This window comes from Athene noctua, chromosome Z, assembly GCF_965140245.1.
Source record: "Athene noctua chromosome Z, bAthNoc1.hap1.1, whole genome shotgun sequence".
NCBI lineage: Eukaryota > Metazoa > Chordata > Aves > Strigiformes > Strigidae > Athene > Athene noctua.
The window spans coordinates 85,148,330-85,168,742 of NC_134077.1; the positions used below are offsets into that span (position 1 = coordinate 85,148,330).

At 36.2% G+C, this 20,413-nt stretch overlaps 1 protein-coding gene across 2 annotated transcripts in view; it reads right to left on the reverse strand.

Annotated features, from left to right (window-relative positions):
* The window catches only part of EDIL3 (EGF like repeats and discoidin domains 3), a 257,972-nt gene that overhangs the window by 99,767 nt on the left and 137,792 nt on the right, over nucleotides 1–20,413 (reverse strand). For both annotated transcript variants that reach the window (XM_074931730.1, XM_074931731.1), the window contains exon 5: nucleotides 6,211–6,324. In XM_074931730.1, coding sequence (XP_074787831.1) covers nucleotides 6,211–6,324 — 114 coding nt within the window. The remainder of the gene's footprint in view (nucleotides 1–6,210; nucleotides 6,325–20,413) is intronic.

A 20,413-nucleotide genomic window follows, 5' to 3' on the forward strand; every position in this document is an offset into this window, starting at 1 on the left:
TATGGGCACTTACCTATTTAATAATTGGAAAGAGCGCAAATCAGGAAACTTGTTTTGGTTCAGTTTAAGGTCATAGTTAACAGGTAATCTAGAAATCTCTCAGGTTTAGCATGTGCCTTGACAGAATTTCCAGTACATACTGAAAAGATGAATGAAAATGGAACAGAAACTCCAATACAAAAAAGTAAATTATTTTTGTACCAACGAATGTGTATCTTCTTTGCACATGATTATGACGCCCTTACTTTAAATACAAGAGTCTGTATTTCCAGAAACTGCAATTCTTTCTATAGTTCATTTATTTTTCCTCATGAGGAAATTGAAAATCTGAATCAACTGATTAAACACAGAAGGTTGGTAAATATCAGCGTAAATCATTGACATCTTGAACTACAGAGAAACTTCAAGAACACAGAAGAAAAATTAGTATGTTTGGCCAGTTTTGTTTTACAGAAATTTGCTATATACTTTTATATAACAGCAGTATTTCAGATAATAAAACTGTCAGATATTCAAAATAATCAAGAATATGCTTAAAAACAAACTTCATACTGGACTGTTCACAGAATTAGTCAAAGTGGTATTCTGAGCTATAGGGAGACTTAGGTCCTTCTAAATCTCATTCAAAACGATTTTAATATTAATCAGCAATTTAGGGAACTCAAGTCCATGTTGATTCCTGTCAAATAAAATGTTTCACACTGGCTCACTACAACTTTTAGGCCACAACATATTGCCAGCTGAAAATGCATAAAAAAATCTTATGCCTAGGTTCCCCAGCAGGTAATCTGGAAATGAGGTATGGTTGTAAGGGGATCAAGTTTACTATTCAACAACATTCCAGTGCTTAACAGCTTAATTTTAACGGGGGCATTTTCACAAGCTGAATTTATCAGAAAGCCTGTTACCAGATTTATTAATTTAAGAAAATAGTTAATTTATTATTCTTACCCATATTTTGAAAACACAGACTTCCTGGAAGACAAATTATACTCAGACGTAAAGCTCCCACCCCGACAAGCTTTTAACTGTTTCATAAACGGTTTTATTTTGCCTGTGCACTTTTTATGCCCTCATCCCTGTGGTGGTTGTTTTGTGTAGGGTTTTTCTGAACTTAATCTTGGAGTCTTTCTGAACCTTCAACACTGCTGAGCCAGGGCTGGTAAGAGCTGGAGCTGAGGAAGACAGAGATACCAAAGACTGATACTGAAGACTGTGAACATCAAGCAGAGAAGTTCAAAGGATGAGACCTGAAGCCAAAAAGTCCTAGCAAGTGAGAAACACTGCCTTGAAAACACACTTATAAGTGAAATATGCAGACACCAAAAGAAGTAATACAGTCTTTTCAAAAAAATACTGTGAAACTAGTTATATATCCTGTGCTACAAATCATGCAAGTTGCAGATGTTCTGTATTCCTGGGAACAATTTTTAAAGAAATAAAATTCTGAAATCACAGTGCATCAGAACACTTTGGATGACACCATCTAGCTTGAGAGTGTAAGGCTGCATGTAAGCAGAAGTCCTGAAAGTCTCTTTATGCCTAAACCTGTCAGATCTTTAAATAATTTTAAACGAAAAATTACAGTGAAAGGAGAGGCATTTACATTTAAATAAAAAAATTCCACTTTGATTCCCCTGGAGGAGAAGTCAGAAGATGACCAAGTGCAGTAGAGACGCCTTAGTATTAAAACATAAAGTGCAGGAATCAAATGAAAATAATGTGAAGGTATGCTGCTTTAGCAGGATTTCTTACATGCTAGACAAGGTAAATTGGTGCACATGCTGTGAATGCAGTCCTCCTACATATGGGCTTGTTGAATACACAGAAAAGGAGGTGAAAGGGACACAGCATATATAAAAAATATTTACAGTGACTAGCCTGATCTGTATCTTTAAAGAAAAGCATGAGAAAATTTGCCATATGCTTTAACGGCAGCAACTCTTGGCAATCAGCAAAATGTAGCTCTGAAATGCACAATGGTGGAATTTTAACGTGTATATTACCATCTGCTAAATAAAAAAAAAAAAAAAAAAGTGATCAAAAATTACCTGTGGAAGTCCTCACAAATTATTGCAGTTCACAATACATGTTGCTCATGGGAGATTTTAACAATACAGATTTGTACTGAATAATGCAAACAATCTGACACTGATGAAAGTGGCTCCCTGTTGCCTGTGATCCAGAAAGTAAAAACTTCAACCCCAGGAGAATCTGTCTTAGAAGCAGTACTTATTTATAGAGACTCCAAGACTAAGGAAAGCTGTAATGGAGGTAATCATAATGAATAGCTTGAATTCAGCAGAAGCAAGAAATAGGTTCAGAGAGTGCAAGAACAGAAGGAGATGCAGCTGCATCAAGGAAATGCTGAGGCCTTAAGAAATCTGAAAATATGGAATTAATGTAGTTTAGCTTTTGCTTTCAGAGGATGGAAAAAGGTGCTCTCTTCCCATTCTGTGTTTACTAAACATCTGCAGGCAAATTTTGTAAATACCAGATGCTCAGTGAAGTATCTCTTAACAGGTTGATAAGCTTATTCCAGAACAATTGAATATGTTTGGAAGCCATCAGTGCTCTTGCACTTCACGTTATTTTGACTTTGCCTCATCCTGTGCTTTACAGCAATGAGAAGCAGCTGCTTTAAGTATCATTTATGCCTGAATGGCTGAAGATAGCAGTAGAAAATAAGAAAGAAAGAAAAGTGAATTTAAGTCTCTCCAGAAAAAAAACCCCAAGAGTTCAGGCCAGTGTTACAAAATGAAAACGATATGTAAATAAAACAGGAGGCGGCCCCAAAGGAGCATAAGTATTGTTGGGGTGCAAAGCACATCAGCTGGCCAGATCATCTCCATGTCTTCTGAGAACCTTCTTCCATAGTTGAGCTCTCAGTAAGAAACTCCAAACCTCATCCATGCCAGAAGGAGACTCAGAAGATGGTCAAGGTGGTCCAAATAGGGTTCCAAGCTCATTGGGGATTTTACTGTTAATTTAGGACTCATTCCAGACAAGCCTTCTCCTCTCACTTCAGCTGCACTAGTTATTAGCAGAGGCTCTTGGGACTAGCCAGAAGGATTTTCTGTGGATGTCCCACAAGGCTCACAAGGACCTGTGTGTAATACAACAGTTGTCTCACACCTGGAAAATGCTACACATGAGATAAAACGGAAGCAAATTATTTGAGATTAGTTAGGATAAGTTAATTATGGTGAAAATAAATGGTGGAATTAAAAAAAAGAGAGAAAATTCAGTTGGAGCATTAGCTAAAACAGTCTGACATGAACTACTTCAAGATGGTGAGTAACATGATTAGTCATTATTTCAAAGCATTGGTGTTTGGGTTATATCAAACTAGACAGACTACTAGAAAATGCATCCTGGAGAACAAGCCTGCCATGACAGGATAATGGACTGCACAAGGTAATTTTGCCTTTTTTATTCTCTGTCTAGGATATTTCACATATTCTGTGATATGGATTTGCAGTCTTTGAGCTTTGTGAGGTAATTCTGAGACAGCAACCAGTAATTTACATAATTAGCATAACAATATTTAATTACGTGATTACTGTAAATATGTGTAAAACTCTAATGTTGTAATTAGAATGTGTAACTACTACTTGTAATTACATAATTAGGTATGATGACATAAACAAAGTTCTCATAAAAAAAAGAGTATTTACAAGCTCAGCTATAGGAACCAGTATAGTACACAATTATGTTGGTGGCATAAAAAGTTGCCATTTTAATACTAGCTGTGCTAAAGCTAGCTCAAAAGTAGATGAATGCTCTAAATTTGTGAACTGTGCCATAGTGCTAGAAGAACGAATTGACTTTCCTGAACAGAGGTAGCTCAGTGATTACAGTCAGTACAAGTATTACTCCCAGCCTTAATTATTTGTCATTTACTGATGACTCTTCATATGTTTACCTGACTAACATGAGTTTAAAGTGTGGTATAACAGAAGTAATCAAATATATGCATTGTGTAGAATTTTTAAATTATTGATTTAAGTAATATATTACTTTTAAGTCTTCAAAGCACATCTGATTTCACACTCCTCCCATGATAATGTCCTGTGACACCACATTGGCAGGTCCCTATGCAGAGGGCGTACAGAAGAGGAGTTTTTTACCACTACACTCTAGTGCTGCATTGCCATGCCTTCCATTTACCATACCATACATGCTCTCCAGCTTGCAAATTAACTGCTTCTGCAAGCATATTTTAAAACTCATTGTCCTTGATCTCTACACCAAAGTAATTTGACTGTTGTACAGAACCATCACAAGTATAAAAACAATTTAACTCTCAATAGAATTATCCTTCAAATACCTTAGCGTTCTTCCTAATGGGTTAGACAATGGAGTCTTGGGTCAGAGTTATGAGTATCTATAGAAGCATCTCCAGAAAAATCGTTTGTCTAGGTGTTTGGCTTAGCAGTGGAAATACCCCAAGCATGACCAAGAAAGACAGATTGTTGGTAGAATATTTTGCAATTCAGTAACTGGCATTAGCAGTTGTTTCAGTATACTACAAATTATTTTTCGTCCACATATATTTTGTTATATGCTCTCCAAAATAGAAATCTGTTGTGTAGATATATATACACATAAAACCAAATCCAGTACAATATGTAATATATACCACTTCGCAAAATTAATATTTACATGTAATCACATATACATCTATAAAAAGAAAAATAGATATGAAATAACAGATGATGATCCAGAAAATGCAATGATCACTTCAAGTAATCCAACTACCTTGCTTCTAGCAAAACAGGAGATTAGTGTTATGTGATCTACAGTCTGAGCAATGTTCAAGATGCAGCCAAAAGACCAGAAGGGATGAACCTTGAAGCTGTGGATGGGATTCCTGATAGAATTCTGAATGGAAATTCAACTGCACCTTATATATACATGAAGTATTTCACCAGCAACTTTTACAGAAAACTTTAATAGATGTTCATTTTTTGCAAATTCTTTAAGGTAGCCATATAGGCTTGTAAAATTGTCAAAGCAAATCTTAATATTTGATTGCTCTCTAGAATGATAAATGTTACATTGGATGCCTGAAATCTTTTGCCTGATGCACATAAAAATCTGGATATTTACTGAGGCTTCTTCAGAGAATTTCCAGCTTGTCATTTGTGGTTATTGGTCTATGTTGTTTTCTTCTCCCTTCATCCCCATGCATCCACAATGTGAACACAGAAAAATGAATCATATTCTTCAACTTTGTAATGGTTTCATTTATTTAGTATTCAACTTGCACCATTTAGAAAAAAATTTTCCTGCTACACATGATAGGTCTTCCCTGAACTAGAAATCTCCTTTCTTGAATGCGGATGACTCCTGTATTTCAGGTATTTTGAATGCAGTATCTAATACTACAAACACTAATATACAAATACTTTCCTTTTTCTCCTTAAGGTACCGAGCTTGATGTATCTTGGGACTATATTAGCTTTTTCCACATCATCATCACATTAGCATCCTTTGTTTGACTAAAACACACAGGCGGTATTTCTCTGCAGTATTTCAAATCCATGAGCCTCTAACATCCACTATTAACTGTTAAGATAAGGTATATTTCATTTTGTACCAAAGCAGTTTATTTTTGTTATTTTGGTCTTGAAGATTACCTAGCCTTTCATACATGAAGAACTCCCTTGTAGTAACAACTTCAGGAATCAGACCTTTATAGTGCATTCATAATCAATGTTATTGGTAAAATCATGCAACACTGTTCCCAGGACAGATCCTGGAGGAACTCCACTAATGTCTTCTCTGTAAACCAGTGGTCCAATTTACAGAGGTTAGTGACATATCAAAGAAACTAACATATTTTTTCCCTCCTCTTACACTTGTTGATATCTGCTAACAATTACTGTTTATGACAAGATACTTGGCCAGATGAACACCTAGCCTTAATTTGGTTTTGTATTTTTCTACTTCACGCTATTTACTCCTTCTTGTTTGATTCTTAGACAATAATTTTGTATTTTGCAAGTGTTTCCATCATATCAGATGCCTTGCTTGGACATGTGACAGATTAGGTTTCTTAAACTTCATTTTGAGAAGAGTAAGGCTCTTTTGAGCATTATGTATTTGTAGAGCAGAGAAATATTTCCATATATACTATAGTTGTTTCTGCAAAAGAAAATATTTATTTTATATTAAAAAATAGATACAAAACCATGCAATACTTACTCTGTTGGCAGTTTCTTCCCATGAATTCACCTGGGCATTCACAGGAATAGTTAGCAACAAGATCTGTACAGATTCCACCATTCTTGCAGGGTTCAGCTTCACATTCATTTACATCTGCAGGAAGCACACAAGATAATGTCAGGATTAGCAAAGAGAAATTGTAAAAGTAATAAGCACACGTTTTAAAGCACTAAACCACAATGTATTTATACAATTGACATTAGAAGACATTCTTTTGCTCAGCAAACACGCTCAGAAAAGGACATGATTAAACAGGGCATGCTTTAGGAAAAAAAAGCAATCTTTTATAAATTTAGCTAGTTTCATGTATCTGCTAAAGCTTTACTGTGTCCCATCACAGAACAGTATTTAAAGTTGGGGATTTTCACTATAATTTCCGGATGACATCAGGGCTAAAAGTCACAGTTTGGTCTTAAATAAACAAATTCAATTTGTTCTTACAGAGTACTCATTAATGATCCTTGCAACTTCAAGAAATGTAGCTATTTCTTTATCAACAGATGCCAGTTAAGAATGTCTCTCAGTTCATCTTAATTCATTAAACATCTAATTGACAGGGTTGTTTAACCGTCTAAAAAATTTCCTTTCTTTGCATGAGTTAGTGAGCAAATTGAGACTAATAGCTTGATCTAGAAACTTGCAAATTTTATTAAATTCAAAAGACAGAAAAGGTGGTTAACTTCATTTGAGTTTCCCTTTTCCAGTACACTTTGTCAAATGCTGCAAGAGTAATACTCCCCTGTGTTTTTCCACGTAGTAACCTTCAAGTATAATATCAGATTCTTTTTCTCAAATGCAATATGGTATTTTTCAGTCATCACACATAGGCAGCTGAAGGATAATAGTATGTCATAATTAAAAATTCTCTCTCTGCATTTATGTTTATTCCGTATGGAGTAGAAATGCTGTATGGATTTTATACATATTTGTCTCAAAAGGCTTCATCAATGCATACTGTTAAATATTTAAAAGATGGTAGCCCACACTAGCTTCATTAAGAGGTAAAGTCCTGTCGCATTAGACACTGTAAACAGCAAACAGAAAAGCTGTCTTGTACTATGATTTTACTTCACTCAGTTTTGCTTAAATGCATATTCATTTTGGATATAGTTACCATAAAGCACAGAACTAAGTTCAAATGAGAAGACACTTAACTGTGTCTAGCTTCATTCATTGGTGGAGGAAATGCCCTGTGAATTGCAGTAATACTCCTCACTCTTGTGTTGAATCTGCTTCTGACCCCAAAACGCAAAACCAGTTTGTGCTGGCATATAAAACTAAAGAAGATTCTGCATAAATGTCTAAACCTGATGCGATAAGGCTTATGCAGAAGAAGCCAGCTCTGTCAAAAAAGCTGCTTGACTTCTGGTAGTTTATATGTAACTTTTGTACTTTTGATTTGATTTATTACATTTCTAGGAATCAACATACAAAAATTCAGTGTTTCAATCCATACAACTTACCTAGATCTGACTGATTTTGTGATGTCTCCAGGGAAGTTTGTACCTTCCGTCTTTTCTGCTGATCTAAAAAGCTGTGTAGCTTTTAAGTTATGTATGTGAGGTGGGTTGAAAACTGGCTGAATGGCCGGGCCCAGAGGGTGATGATAGGGGTATAAAGTCTAATTGGAGGCCAGCAATTATCAGTGTACCCACGGAGCCAATACTGGTCCGGTCCTGTTATCACCTTCATTAATGACCCGGATGGTGCGGCAGAGTGCACCCTAAGCAAGTCGGCAGATGATACTGGGAGGAGTGGCTGATACACCAGATGGGTGTGCTGCCATCCAGAGGGACATCAACAGGCTGGAAAAATGGGCCGAATAGGAACCTCATGAAGTTCAATAAAGGCAAGTGCAAAGTCCTGTCTCTGCCCCTGGGCAGGAACAGCCCCATGCACCAGTACACATTGACGACAAGTTGACCATCAGACAGCAATGCACCCTCACGGCAACCGAAGGCCAACAGCTTCCTGGGCGTGTTAGGCAGAGCATTGCCAGCATGTTGAGGGAGGTGATCCTTCACATCTGCTCAGCACTGGTGAGGCCACACCTGGAGTGCCGTGTCCAGATGTGGGCTCTCCAGTACAAGCAAGACATGGACAGACTGGAGGGAGTCCAACAAAGGGCCACTAAGATGATTTAAGGGATTGGGGCACCTTACCTCTGAAGAAAGGCTGAGAGAACTGGCATAGTTTATCTTAAGGAAGAGGAGTGTGAGGAGGAAACTCATCAATGTATATAAATAACTGAAGGGATGGTGCAGAGAAGATGGAGCTAGACTGTTTTCAGTGGTGGCCAGTGGCAGGACAAGAGGTACTGAGAACAAACTGAAACACGGGACATTCAGTCTCAACACTAGAAAACACTTTTTTACTGTGAGGGTAACTGAGGTATTTGTGGAGTCTCGATCCTTGGAGATATTCAAAACCATTTTGGATATAGTCTTGGTCAACCAGCTCTAGGTGGCCCTGTTTGAGCAGGTGGGCATGGACCAGATGACCTCCAGAAGTCCCTTTTACCTTCAACCCTTTGATAATCTGGACAGAAATGCAAGGACAGACCTTCAGCTAAATGTGAAACTAGTTTTAGTTCTTTGAACTGGAAAAAATTCAGATTTTTATACCCAAATTGACGATAATTACTGATCTCTGAGCTTCTTTTTAATCCCTCATGTCTTACTTTTTGTTGCCTATAAAGATATCACATGCTGGACTAATAAAAATTCACAGGATTAGCTGAATTTCTGTCTATTAAAGAGGAGGAAGAGGAATAACAGCTTAGTGTGTGAGAAATAAAACCTGTCAAGGGAAATGACCAATGAAAAGATCTGCTCAATTCTAAATTAAATTCTTTATATGTATTTATGAAATTTAACAAGATTCTTCAGCTCCCTATTTGCCTTTTTAAGCAAAGCCCATTAACCTTACATTTTCATCAGGTTATTCATCATTTTAATACAGCCTAACACAATTGTAGGAAAAAAATATCAAGGTCGCTGTGAACTAAAAAACATTAAGTGAACATATGAACTATCCCTTACTTCATGAAATAAAGGTAGTAATTTATCCTCTTAAAAGCTTTTCTGTGTAAAGATAATACCTTCTCAAGATATTTACATTTTTCTAATATGCCATTCCTGTTAAAATACATAGGAAAAATTGCACAGCTTTCCAGCGTATTTCATATTGTTGATATGATGATGCTGAAAACAGAGTGAACTTTAAGTAGCAGATACTTTTAAAGCAATCCTCATATTCTATCCCTATGGAGCAATTAGCTATGATCAGTGCAGAAAGATGGAAGTTTTTTATTATCATCTTTGTTAGTTGGATCCTACAGTGATTTTTTTTTTTTTCCCAGTAATTTGAGAACCTTTCATTCCATCAGTTCAAATATGTCATATTTGATGAATGAGCAACGAATAGATCATTGTAGCACCATGTTTGACACCAGCACAGAAGTTTAGTTGGAAAGATATTGAACTGAACTGTGTTAAAGGAAGAAGTGTAAGTTCTACAGAATTATTTAATTTACTATTCATTATTTCCATTGATTGAATGTACAGGTATAGAACATTTAATTTAAAATGTTCCTACAAATTTTGGTCAGATTTTGAGATCCAGGTTCAAATTCCTAGATGTGTCATTTGTGATACTAAACCTTACATCAGCTGTTGTGTTTCTTTCTTCTGAAACACATATACTACCTTTTAAACTTTGTTATATTGTCACACTTGGAAGTAAATTTGAGTAGAAAATTTAAAATGCCAGAGTTTCTCATTAGTTGCTCCTAAACGCAATAAAGGCTCCTAAAGAAAAACTCTCTCTATGTTGTCAGATACAGATTCTTCACCGACTATGCAATCACCCTACCTACATGAGAAGGATGTGCTTTTAACATAAGTTAACTAAAACAAAGTAAAATCACTGCAGGTTGCTCATGATTTTTCAGGTAAGCTTAGGTTTTATGACAGGTCAGATTTTGAAGTGTAGTTCAGATAACAAACCTAAGCATTGCAGTCACTAAAACACAAGACAGCTGGGTACTAATCAGAGAATTCAGGGTTCCTCATAGGGGGACCTAATAAAACTGAGAGAAATGGTGTCCTGAAGAGGCTTAAGTGCCACCATAGAAAAAGCCTGTAATTCTAAATATTGTCCAGGTTAACTAAAAAACCCCTGCAAAATGCCAAAAAACCCCAAACACAAAAAACCTAATGGCCACCCTACCCAACTGGTAGTAGTGTAGGAACAAGGAAATGCTGACCATTTTCTGAAAACAGATTGTTCCTTGTATAACAGCTCGAAGGGCTAAGACAGTTGATTAGGAATTAAAGGCTATGCTAATGTTTCTTTTTATGCTGAAGATGATTATATTTATATTTTCTATTTCCTAAAATCAAACCAGATGTACAAATACATTAAGCATGCTTCTGTTCAAAGTACAGTCATTATGCACCTTGGAACAGAAGTATGCTGTCAGAAACTGGGCAAGCAAAAGAGAACTCTGCTACACTATATAGTTATTTGGAGAATTATCATGAGGCAGAGCTCTGGGTTTTTCTCCTTCTTTGCTGGATTATATATTTTTATTAATCCTCTAAGTATTTAATAAAACATGGATAAAAACCAGTACTGTACTTGCAAACATAATTACAAATACAAATATAAATTATGTAACTGTTATAATCAAAAATTTAACTATTACTTCCAGTATTTTGAGATCTTCAGCAAGCTACTTGGTGTAAACCTGACTTTTTGTGATGAAGGGACCGATAAGCTCAATCAGTTGTTTTTGCCAACACAGCTTGTGTTTTGGCTGCAAATGCACACCAGTATCTTGTTCCTGTTCCCTGCTTGCTTGTTCTTTATGTAGCCCAAATTCCTGGTTCCTGCCACCTGAACGCTTGTTTCTGATCCAGGACCACCTTTTGCACTATAGACTTCCTGAAATTCCCTCCTGCTGACAGCACATTCTTTCCCTGTCCTTTGATTTTATATTCATTTTGGCTTCCTGCTCAGCCTTGGTCTGCTCAAGTCTAATTCATGTTTTTAATTAGTCTTGATAATGTCTGTCTTGATAGCATGAGTGGCTCCTGACAGACACAGGATCTAGGTTCAAGCTCCATACTGGAAGTCAACTTGGCCCTTAGTAGGAGCACTGTCTAGACATAATCCAGTTATGCCCTACTAATATTGCAAATATTTTTTTCCACAATAAACTCAAGTTGTTATACAGAAAACAGATGGGAACAGAAGATCAACTGGTTATAAACTCTGCACCATAACTGGCTTCTATGAAGACCCACAACTATACACTGGATAAAGATCAAGCCACAATTTGAGAAACACGACACACCCCGTCTCACAATTTATTTTTTCAGAGAAAACCAGAAAACTTAAAAACTTCCCTACCCAGTTCTATTTCAAAATAAAAGTTGTTGATAATTAACAATGCATTCAAATACCTTTACATTTGGAAACTGGTAAGGCAGAAAATGGAGAAACACACAGTATGGCATAATCATGGTTCAGCTGGAGCTTAGTCTAGGCTTTTCTTGTAGTTGCTTGATGGTTCTTGATGATATATTCTTGATGATATATTTTAAATGTATTTTTTTCTTTATTGTATATTGATACTGAATGATTTAATTACATGAATAAGTACTCTATCAGTAAGACCACACAAAGTATATGATCTTGATTGCAGGACTTTGTAATATCCTGTTATTTTTTAAACATGAACTTGCAGATATTAAAACTTTTCATTATTACTTTCCTAACAAATACCATGAAAGTCAGTTTATATACTGTTTAGATACTGGTTCGGATTTGTGCCAGTTGCTCAAGCACTGTATTTTTTTATAAGACATTAAATGGTAAAGCTCCATTGAAAAGAGTAAAATTATAACAGTTTTATTTGGTAAAGAATCTGACTGAAGGGAATAAATAGAATCTAATATGGCTACCTTAATACTGAGATATTCAGTTAAATATAATTTGAAGGATTGGAGCAATTCACATATAGAAGGACACATATCCTTTAAGAATAGAAGACTTTTGGAAAAACATTTACAAAAAAGAAAAAAAAAAAAGTTCTTTCTCATATTCCTGTGGTTTACTAAAACAGTCTTAAACTGTAAAGGTCTCCTAAATGAGGACAACCTAATTTTTTTCTAAGAAGCTAAAAGAATAAAATAGTATTTAAATGGAATGAAGAAGCATCACCAAAAAGTCTGCACGCACCGGTAGGTCACCTTCAATTTTCGGTTTAAAGGTACAGAAAAAATAAGAAATTACTATTATAATAATTCATTTTATTGCTGTTAATTATAGATTTAAGAAAGTTTCTAAGATGTTTCTGAAGAAGTTTTTGGCTGTAACTAATGTAAGCAAAAAAAAAAAAGGTGTAATTTGAGCTGTAAGTGTTCCTTGATTTAACCAGGATTATACAAAAACAAGCACTAATACATTGCTGGTACAACCTTGCGGTGAAACTTTTAAAAAGAACTGGAGCACATTCCCATGAAATGTGGGAATTTAGTATATATTGTTAAATCTGAACTGGATGCATTCAATGCATATTCAACACAGGACAGCTGAAATTCAGTGGTTTGACTGCTTTTTCAAAGCTAGTTTCCTGACCACAACAGACTCTAAAAATGCTATGCCAAATAACGTGCAGGAAATTTCAACTATAATGTCATACTGAAGTGATTCACTGCTCAGATATCCTTATTATCTGATCTTCAGAAAGAGCAGAAAATAGTTTTACACTTGAGTTGAAAAAGTACAAGCCTCTTGCTCCCCACCCTTAGAGGCTAAACATTATATTACCCCTACTCTCATTATTCTATACGAAGTTTTCCTTCTTCACGTAACTGGTACAACATAACGTGGTAAATGTACTTCAGAATGACTCATCTCAGAGCTGACTAATTTTTCCTGAATCATTCAGTACAAAAAATTCAGATAGTATCATACTATTAAGAAGAGAGCAAGTCAGGTAAGAGAGTTACTAAACTTGCACTCTGAACCCAAGAGAAGCATTCTAAACAAGCAAGCCAAGGAAATAATGTCTAGAAACAAATCAGAACTTTTGGCTTGACTATGCATGAATGCTTGAGATTCTCTCATAACCAGCAATATACATTGTCTAAACACCTAATGAAAAGAGTTCAGTTGCTTCTATCCTATCTATAGGTCTGTCAGAAGTTGCCTCTTAAGCATCCTTCCTAGTACAACAGGCCTACCTTTTGAAGCAATTTTATCTTCTCTTAGGCTTCTTAGACTAATTGATACTTTTTCATTATGTCTCTGTAACAAGCCCTCTTTAAAAACAAACAAACAAACAAACAAAACAAAGCAAAACAAAGAAGACTTCATGCTACCTGTAAACACTGATCTTTTTCCTTAGTTTGGAATAAACAATTTCAGGTCAACTTGTTTCATGAAAAATTGGATTATACAGTACTTTGATTTGTAAAGAAATCGAGTTCTGAGAAACTGAAAATAAAAGCATATTTTGAAGTTTTTTTAAATAACATTTTATTAAATTGAATGTGGCATAGTAAAATAATTTTTAATTTTGACAAAACAGTTTTTATTATGACTAATTTCTTTCCCCTCCAGTTCATTTATCATCTTTTCCATGTATAATTTACACCTCTGTTCAAAGTAATGCTGTTATAGTATCAGTGAACCAGCTGTAGCATCTATCCGTAAAATCTTTCTTCATGTTCTATAATGGCATTTCCCCTATGCAACCCTCACAAAAATTTCAAAATTCAATATAAAGTTTTCAAGACACTTATGAATACATTTCTATACAATAGTAACTATAGCCACAATTTTCAGAATGCTAACATTAACTGTAGAACTATTAGAAAACTAACTAAAAAAATTTATCAAGAAAAAGACTCAATGATATATTTTGCAGAATACTGTTCTTCTGGCACTTTGAATTAAGGCCAGAAGAAGAAATAAATAAAATTATTAGTCAGTTTAAGAATTGCTAGGAACCTACAGGGGCAACCTCTGAAGACTGCAAATTTTATGCATCACTCCAATATACACATTTAGCATTTTATATGCAATGCACATTTTATAATGCATAGGTTTTCCAGCAAAAGAACAAATAGTAACTATTTCTGTATTTTTACATTCCAAAAGTTTTTTTCAGTAGTTTTCCTTAGAAACTATTGGAAACTATGCAAAAGAGTGGATCACAGAATTAATTTTGTAAAAGTCTAACATGAGCTTCTACAGAGAGTAGAGCAGTGCCTGTTGACTTCAGAGGACTTGGAGCAGATGCTAAATAAGGTAGGGCTCTACAGAAGTCTTTGCTGAAGTAAATATACATCTTGTGTATTCACAGCAATATTTGTGGCTTTATTTTCATGCTTTTTTGTGCATTTTGAGGGTAATTTTTTGTCCCTATTTCGGTTTTGAAAACACTCATAAAATAAATGAGAAAACTAACTATTGCTCTGATCAAACAATTACATTTGAATGCACACAGGCGCCTACTGTCTGACTTGCAAAATTTTTATCTGTTAGTTATAGCCACTAAAAAGTTATTATAATTTTCTTTGTGGAGTCACACTTCCAACACCGGACTATGTCAGTATTTTCGGATATTCTATTTACCTGTTCAAATACATATTTAATGGCTTTTCATCTGAGGTAATTTAAATTTAATAGAATTTTGGAATAGCATTCCCAGGACCTTCCTTATGAGTTTAAAAGGGTTTACTTTAAAAGTTTTTATATAAATTGAAGCAGCTTTTTCATTTTTAATTACTTCTAATGTATACTGGCATGAAAACCTTCATCCCATTAAGTAACTTACCATTCAATTTTACACTGTAGAAGCATGTCTTCAGGGCAACAATTCTTATAATTTCCAATGAACCTTATTAAAATAATAGGCTATTTTTATAACAAGTATTTGACAAATCATTTCAACTGTAGTTGAAAAAAAAAATCTTATTAAAAAGTGAATCAACTTGTGAATCATTTTCTATTACAAGCAATGATCCAAAAATCTCAACTTCACAAGTAAACTTAAATTATCCAGCATTAGACTGTAACATCTACCTGGATTTTTTGTTAAAATAGCATAGGTGGGTTCACGGCAAGAAGACCAATTATTTTCAAAGGAAGTTTGAACCCAGATCAGTAAATTAGCATATTTCCCTTCACGTATTGCAAAATAATTGTATTCTTTTAAAATGCAGTTGTTTATTCATTTCAGAATAGACTGAGCATAGGGATGTATCTTTTTCACATGAGTATAGTCATGGCACGTTTTGAAAAACGCTATTAGACCAACAAGTCCTGGAGGATATGATGATGGATGTTGTAAAATGACTAAAGCAGATGGTTATATTTGTTCACATGTCTGTATTTGATATACACGGGGTGAAGTGTATTCCTTTATGGCCAATCTATATACATCTTATTTAAACTCTCATAAAAAGTTGTCTGCGGGACTTCAGTGCACTTATGTTGCATAAATGCACATAAATGTGCTGTGTAAAAGTAATTTCTATTTGCTAATATCTTTCAAATTTATATTCCTAGTTGCTCATAAATATATGCATGTTTTATTGTTTATGAATGTTATTGTTAGATTTAATCATAGAAATAATCTAGCACTGGAAGTAGGAGAATGGGTTGGGTCTTTTGGCACAGATCTCTAACCTTTTTTTCCCTCTAGTGGCTATAGAGTAACACATTTAACATACAGGGACAAGTATTAGATTAAGAGCACGTCTATAAATCACTTAAGAGTTATGAAGGGTTAATAAATGAATGGATGGCTTAATAAATGATTAACCAAATGTCTGTTATTCACTATAGAAAATCACTATGTTCATTACACCATAGGTATATCTTTAGTCCTATAAGGATTATACATTTGCTTATAGTATATGTACACAAACATAAGAGCAAGAGGAAAGACCTGGGAACTACAACTTGGTCATTCACATCTCAGTCCTTGGGAAGGTGATGAAGAAAGCCATCCTCAAAATAATTTCCCAACACATGAAGGACAAGATTGTGATGGAAAGTAGTCAGCAGGGATTTCTGAGGGAGAAACCATGCTTGACCAAGCATATGGCCTTCTACAGTGAAGTCACTGGGTCGGTGGATGGGGGTGAGCAGTGGATATTGTCTACCTCAACTTCAGTAAGACTTTTAACACTGTCTCCCATAACATCCTCGTAGGCAGGCTGACAATCGCAGGTTAGATAAGTGGACAGTGAGGTTAATTAAAAAACAGCTGAATGGCTGGGCCCAGAGCGTGGTGATGAGCAGCAGAAAGTCCAGGTGGAGGCAAGTCACTGGTGGTGTATGCCAGGTGTGACACAGGGGCCAACACTGTTCAACATCTTCATCAGTGACCCAGACTCGGACACAGCACACCCTCAGCAAGTTTGCTGATAATGGAAAACTTAGAGGAGTGGGTGACATGTCAGATGGGTGTGCTGCTATCCAGAGGCTGGAGAAATGGACTGAACAAGAACCTCATGAAGTCCAGCACGGGCAAGTGCAAAGTCTTTCTTCCATCCCTGAGGAGGAACAGCCCTGTGCATTAGTACATGTTGGCAAGCTGACCATCTGGAAAGCAGCTTGGTAGAAAAGGACCTGGGGGTCCTGGTGGACAACAAGTTGGCCATAAGACAGCAATGAACCCTCACAGCAAAGGTGCCCAACAGCCATCCTGGGCTTCATTAGACTGAACATTGCCAGCAAGTCAACAAGAGGTGATCCTTCCTCTCTACTCACCACTGGGAAGAAACAGAATAGTAGAATTGTTTAGGCTGAAAGTGACCTTCAAAGACCATTTAGTTCCAACCTCCCTGCTGTGGGCAGGGACATCTTTCACTAGATCAGGTTTCTCAAAGCCCCATCCAACCTAACCTTAGATACTTCCAGGCACAGTGCACCTGGAGTGCTGTGTCCAGTGCTGGGCTTCCCAGTAAAAAAGACATGGACTTTCTGGAGTGAGTCCAGTGCAGGGCCATGGTGACTATGGGAATGGAGCATCTGACCTACAAGTTGATGCTGAGAGAGCTGAGACTGGTCAGTCTGCAGAGGGAGAGGCTAAGGGGAATCTTACCCATGTGTATAAATCTCTGGTGGGAGGGAATGAAGACCAAAGAGCCAAACTCTGCCCACTGGTGCCCACTGACTGGAGAAGAGGCAGTGGGCTCTGCTTAAAATATAGGAAAATCCATCTGAACACATTTTCTTACAGTGAGAGTGGTCAAACACTGGAGAGAGGCTGTGGAGTCTCCATCTGGGCAAATATTCAAAACATGACTGGACATGGTCCTGGGCAACCCTGCTCTGGTTGATACTTCTCGACAATGGGGGTTGGATTAGATGGTCTCCAGAGGTCCATTACAACCCAAACAATTCTGTAATTCCGTGATACATGCATATGGCATATATGCCATGTATAGAGTATGTATTATCTGTGGGAAATACACGTATTTGCTAATCACTTATCAATCACTTTATTTTTTGGACTATGGTAATTTCCTTTGCTCCTCTGCAAAGGTGAAAAGAAAGACCACATCTCCCTGCCCATAAAAGATACAAGATATGTATGAAGTAGTTTCCTCACATCACCAATGACTGCCTAGTGCAGGAAGAGAAATATTTATTGCAGGGACTTCTGTCTCACCTGACTGACAGCTCTATTATCTCAGGGCACATACACCCTGGTTGCTCTTCATGATTCACAGAGAGTTATATGTCCTGCACTAAAAACACCTCTCAGAACTGGAACTTGTATTTATGGCTGCTGGCTCAGGCAATGTCACCTTTGGTTGATGATCACATCAAATAAGACCTATCCAAATAGGTCTATGGGTTTTCCACAACTATGTTTAGCAGCTAAGGAATTGCTTTCTAGTGTAGACATATAATCTGTACCGTAACTTAAGGCCTCAGGTGGTACAATCCCTGTAAAAGATGAAGGAGGTTTTCTCTCTGTTAAAGCACTGAAATAACGAAGTCAGAAATAAATACTGCAAACTCTGAGTTTTACATTCAGGCAAAGTTTCTTTTTAACTTTCACTTTTTTCCAAATTTTGTTTAATGTTTTCCACAGTGTTATTCTGAAGCTCCTTAAATATCAAGTATGACTGACAAAGAAAATAGAAAGGATGCGAAAAGAGCAGACTAATTTCTCTCTGGCGATGGAAACTACTGGTATGGAAGAGAATATTGCTTTTAAATAAACTCTAAGAACTATATGAGAGTAATGATTGTATGCATAACTAGTTCTGCTAGATACACAAAAGGATCACACAGAATACATTTCAGAACCAGATGCTTTACTGACTTGTATAGAGGATAAAGCGAAATCTGACAAGATTACAAAACTTATCTATTATTTGCAGGTAAATAGCAATTTAAATTCTCTTTTATGGTGTAATGCATGCACATGTGGACCACAGACCATCAATTCACTGATCGTGCTTTGTTTTAAGGGGGAAATTCCTAAATGCTATAATTTTTGCTCATCCATGGCCGAGCACTGATCTCATCAGAAATCCTTCTGAGATGATAAGCAACTACTGAAGCTCTGTGAACTTGGACAGAAAAGTATTAGAGCAAGAACAAATAAGCTCCTCTGGAAAGCCTTAGGAATATCTATGCTTTTATTAACAGCAGTTACCCAAAAGGGACTTACCAGTTCCAGCATTAAATCTAATCCGTTAGAAACATAGAGCTGCCAATTCCACCTTTTATGTCCTTCTGCATGTTCCCATCTCCCCACCTCTCTAGGACCTAGCACTGGCTACATTCAGTGACCTGATCCCACTGATAATCCCTTCTTCTGGTTAGTTTGTACATTTCCAGATAAGCCAGGTGAGATGATTCAGGCTGAAGTCTGATGGGGATATATTCTTAGGGAAGATGGGCATCATCACGTTTGGCAGTATCAGGCAATCGTACCAGAGACTAACAAAAATTCAAGCCAGATCATGAGACTGTAGAAAACCAGGTGCCTCTCATGATGTCAGGCATTAACAAGTCATAAGAAAAGGAAGATAAACAAGATCTATTAATATTTTCAGTGTACTTGGAGAAAAACATAGGTACATACAGGTTATGTCTACATTTGTAAGTAGTGTGGACTTACAGAACTATAGTTGTGGCGTGAAATGATGAGAAATGAAGACAGTGTCTGCATGTCCCTACACATATCTCAGGGATGTTTTCTCTGTACAAATTCTAGGCTGTCTGGGCGGACAGAATGCCCATTTACCCACTGGAATGTCTTATGTGAATTTCTAGTGGGTTCATGAGGAATTTTAGACTACCATACTATTTTCTTTTAGACTATTCTCATCTCAAAGGGATCCAGTTCTTGTGCTCTGAGACTGCTGACACATGAAGCAAAGCAAAGTAAGTGGAGATGATCAAGAGTTTTTCCTTAAAAATGCAGTCTTGGTTCAAAATAAAACACTCATCCGGATGCCCTACAGAAATAATTGTATGTTATTTAACACATCAGAATAAATGCAAGCTAGAAGAATATCCTGGGTATTCATATGCAAATGTGACAGCACCATGAGTTTTGCTTGAGATATTTTATGAATACAAAGGGAATACATTTGTAATACAGATTGGTATCTACTATTAAACTATTATCTCATCAGATTAAGCTTCAAGTCCAAGTACTGTTTTTTTCAAATTTTGCACACATAGGTAATGAGTCTGACATTATATCCTTCTCTACCTCATAGACCACTTCCAAATAAACCCATTGATCTCAAAAGTGTATCCACATGACTATATACTACTTATAATTTCAAAAGAGTAGGTAGACTACGGAATATATTTCTGGATCTTCCTTCTAAAATGTTCTTTGGCTTCTTCAGACTCTTAACTGGGTCTGTAGTATAACAACAACACCTGATGACTAATTTTTTTTTATTTAATTTTTAGAAAAACTGCCATATGAATTGTTCAAGTTCCAAACATTAAAGTCAGTCATATAATTTTCAACTAGTTCAATGAACAATGGAAATACTAATATTCTACATAGTAACAGGGAACTGCACAGCCGTGTGCCAGCATGAGTTCCCAGCACAAATACATTATTTTAATTCTGCATCCTTGACACACCTACACACACAGATGGTTGAGCACAGTA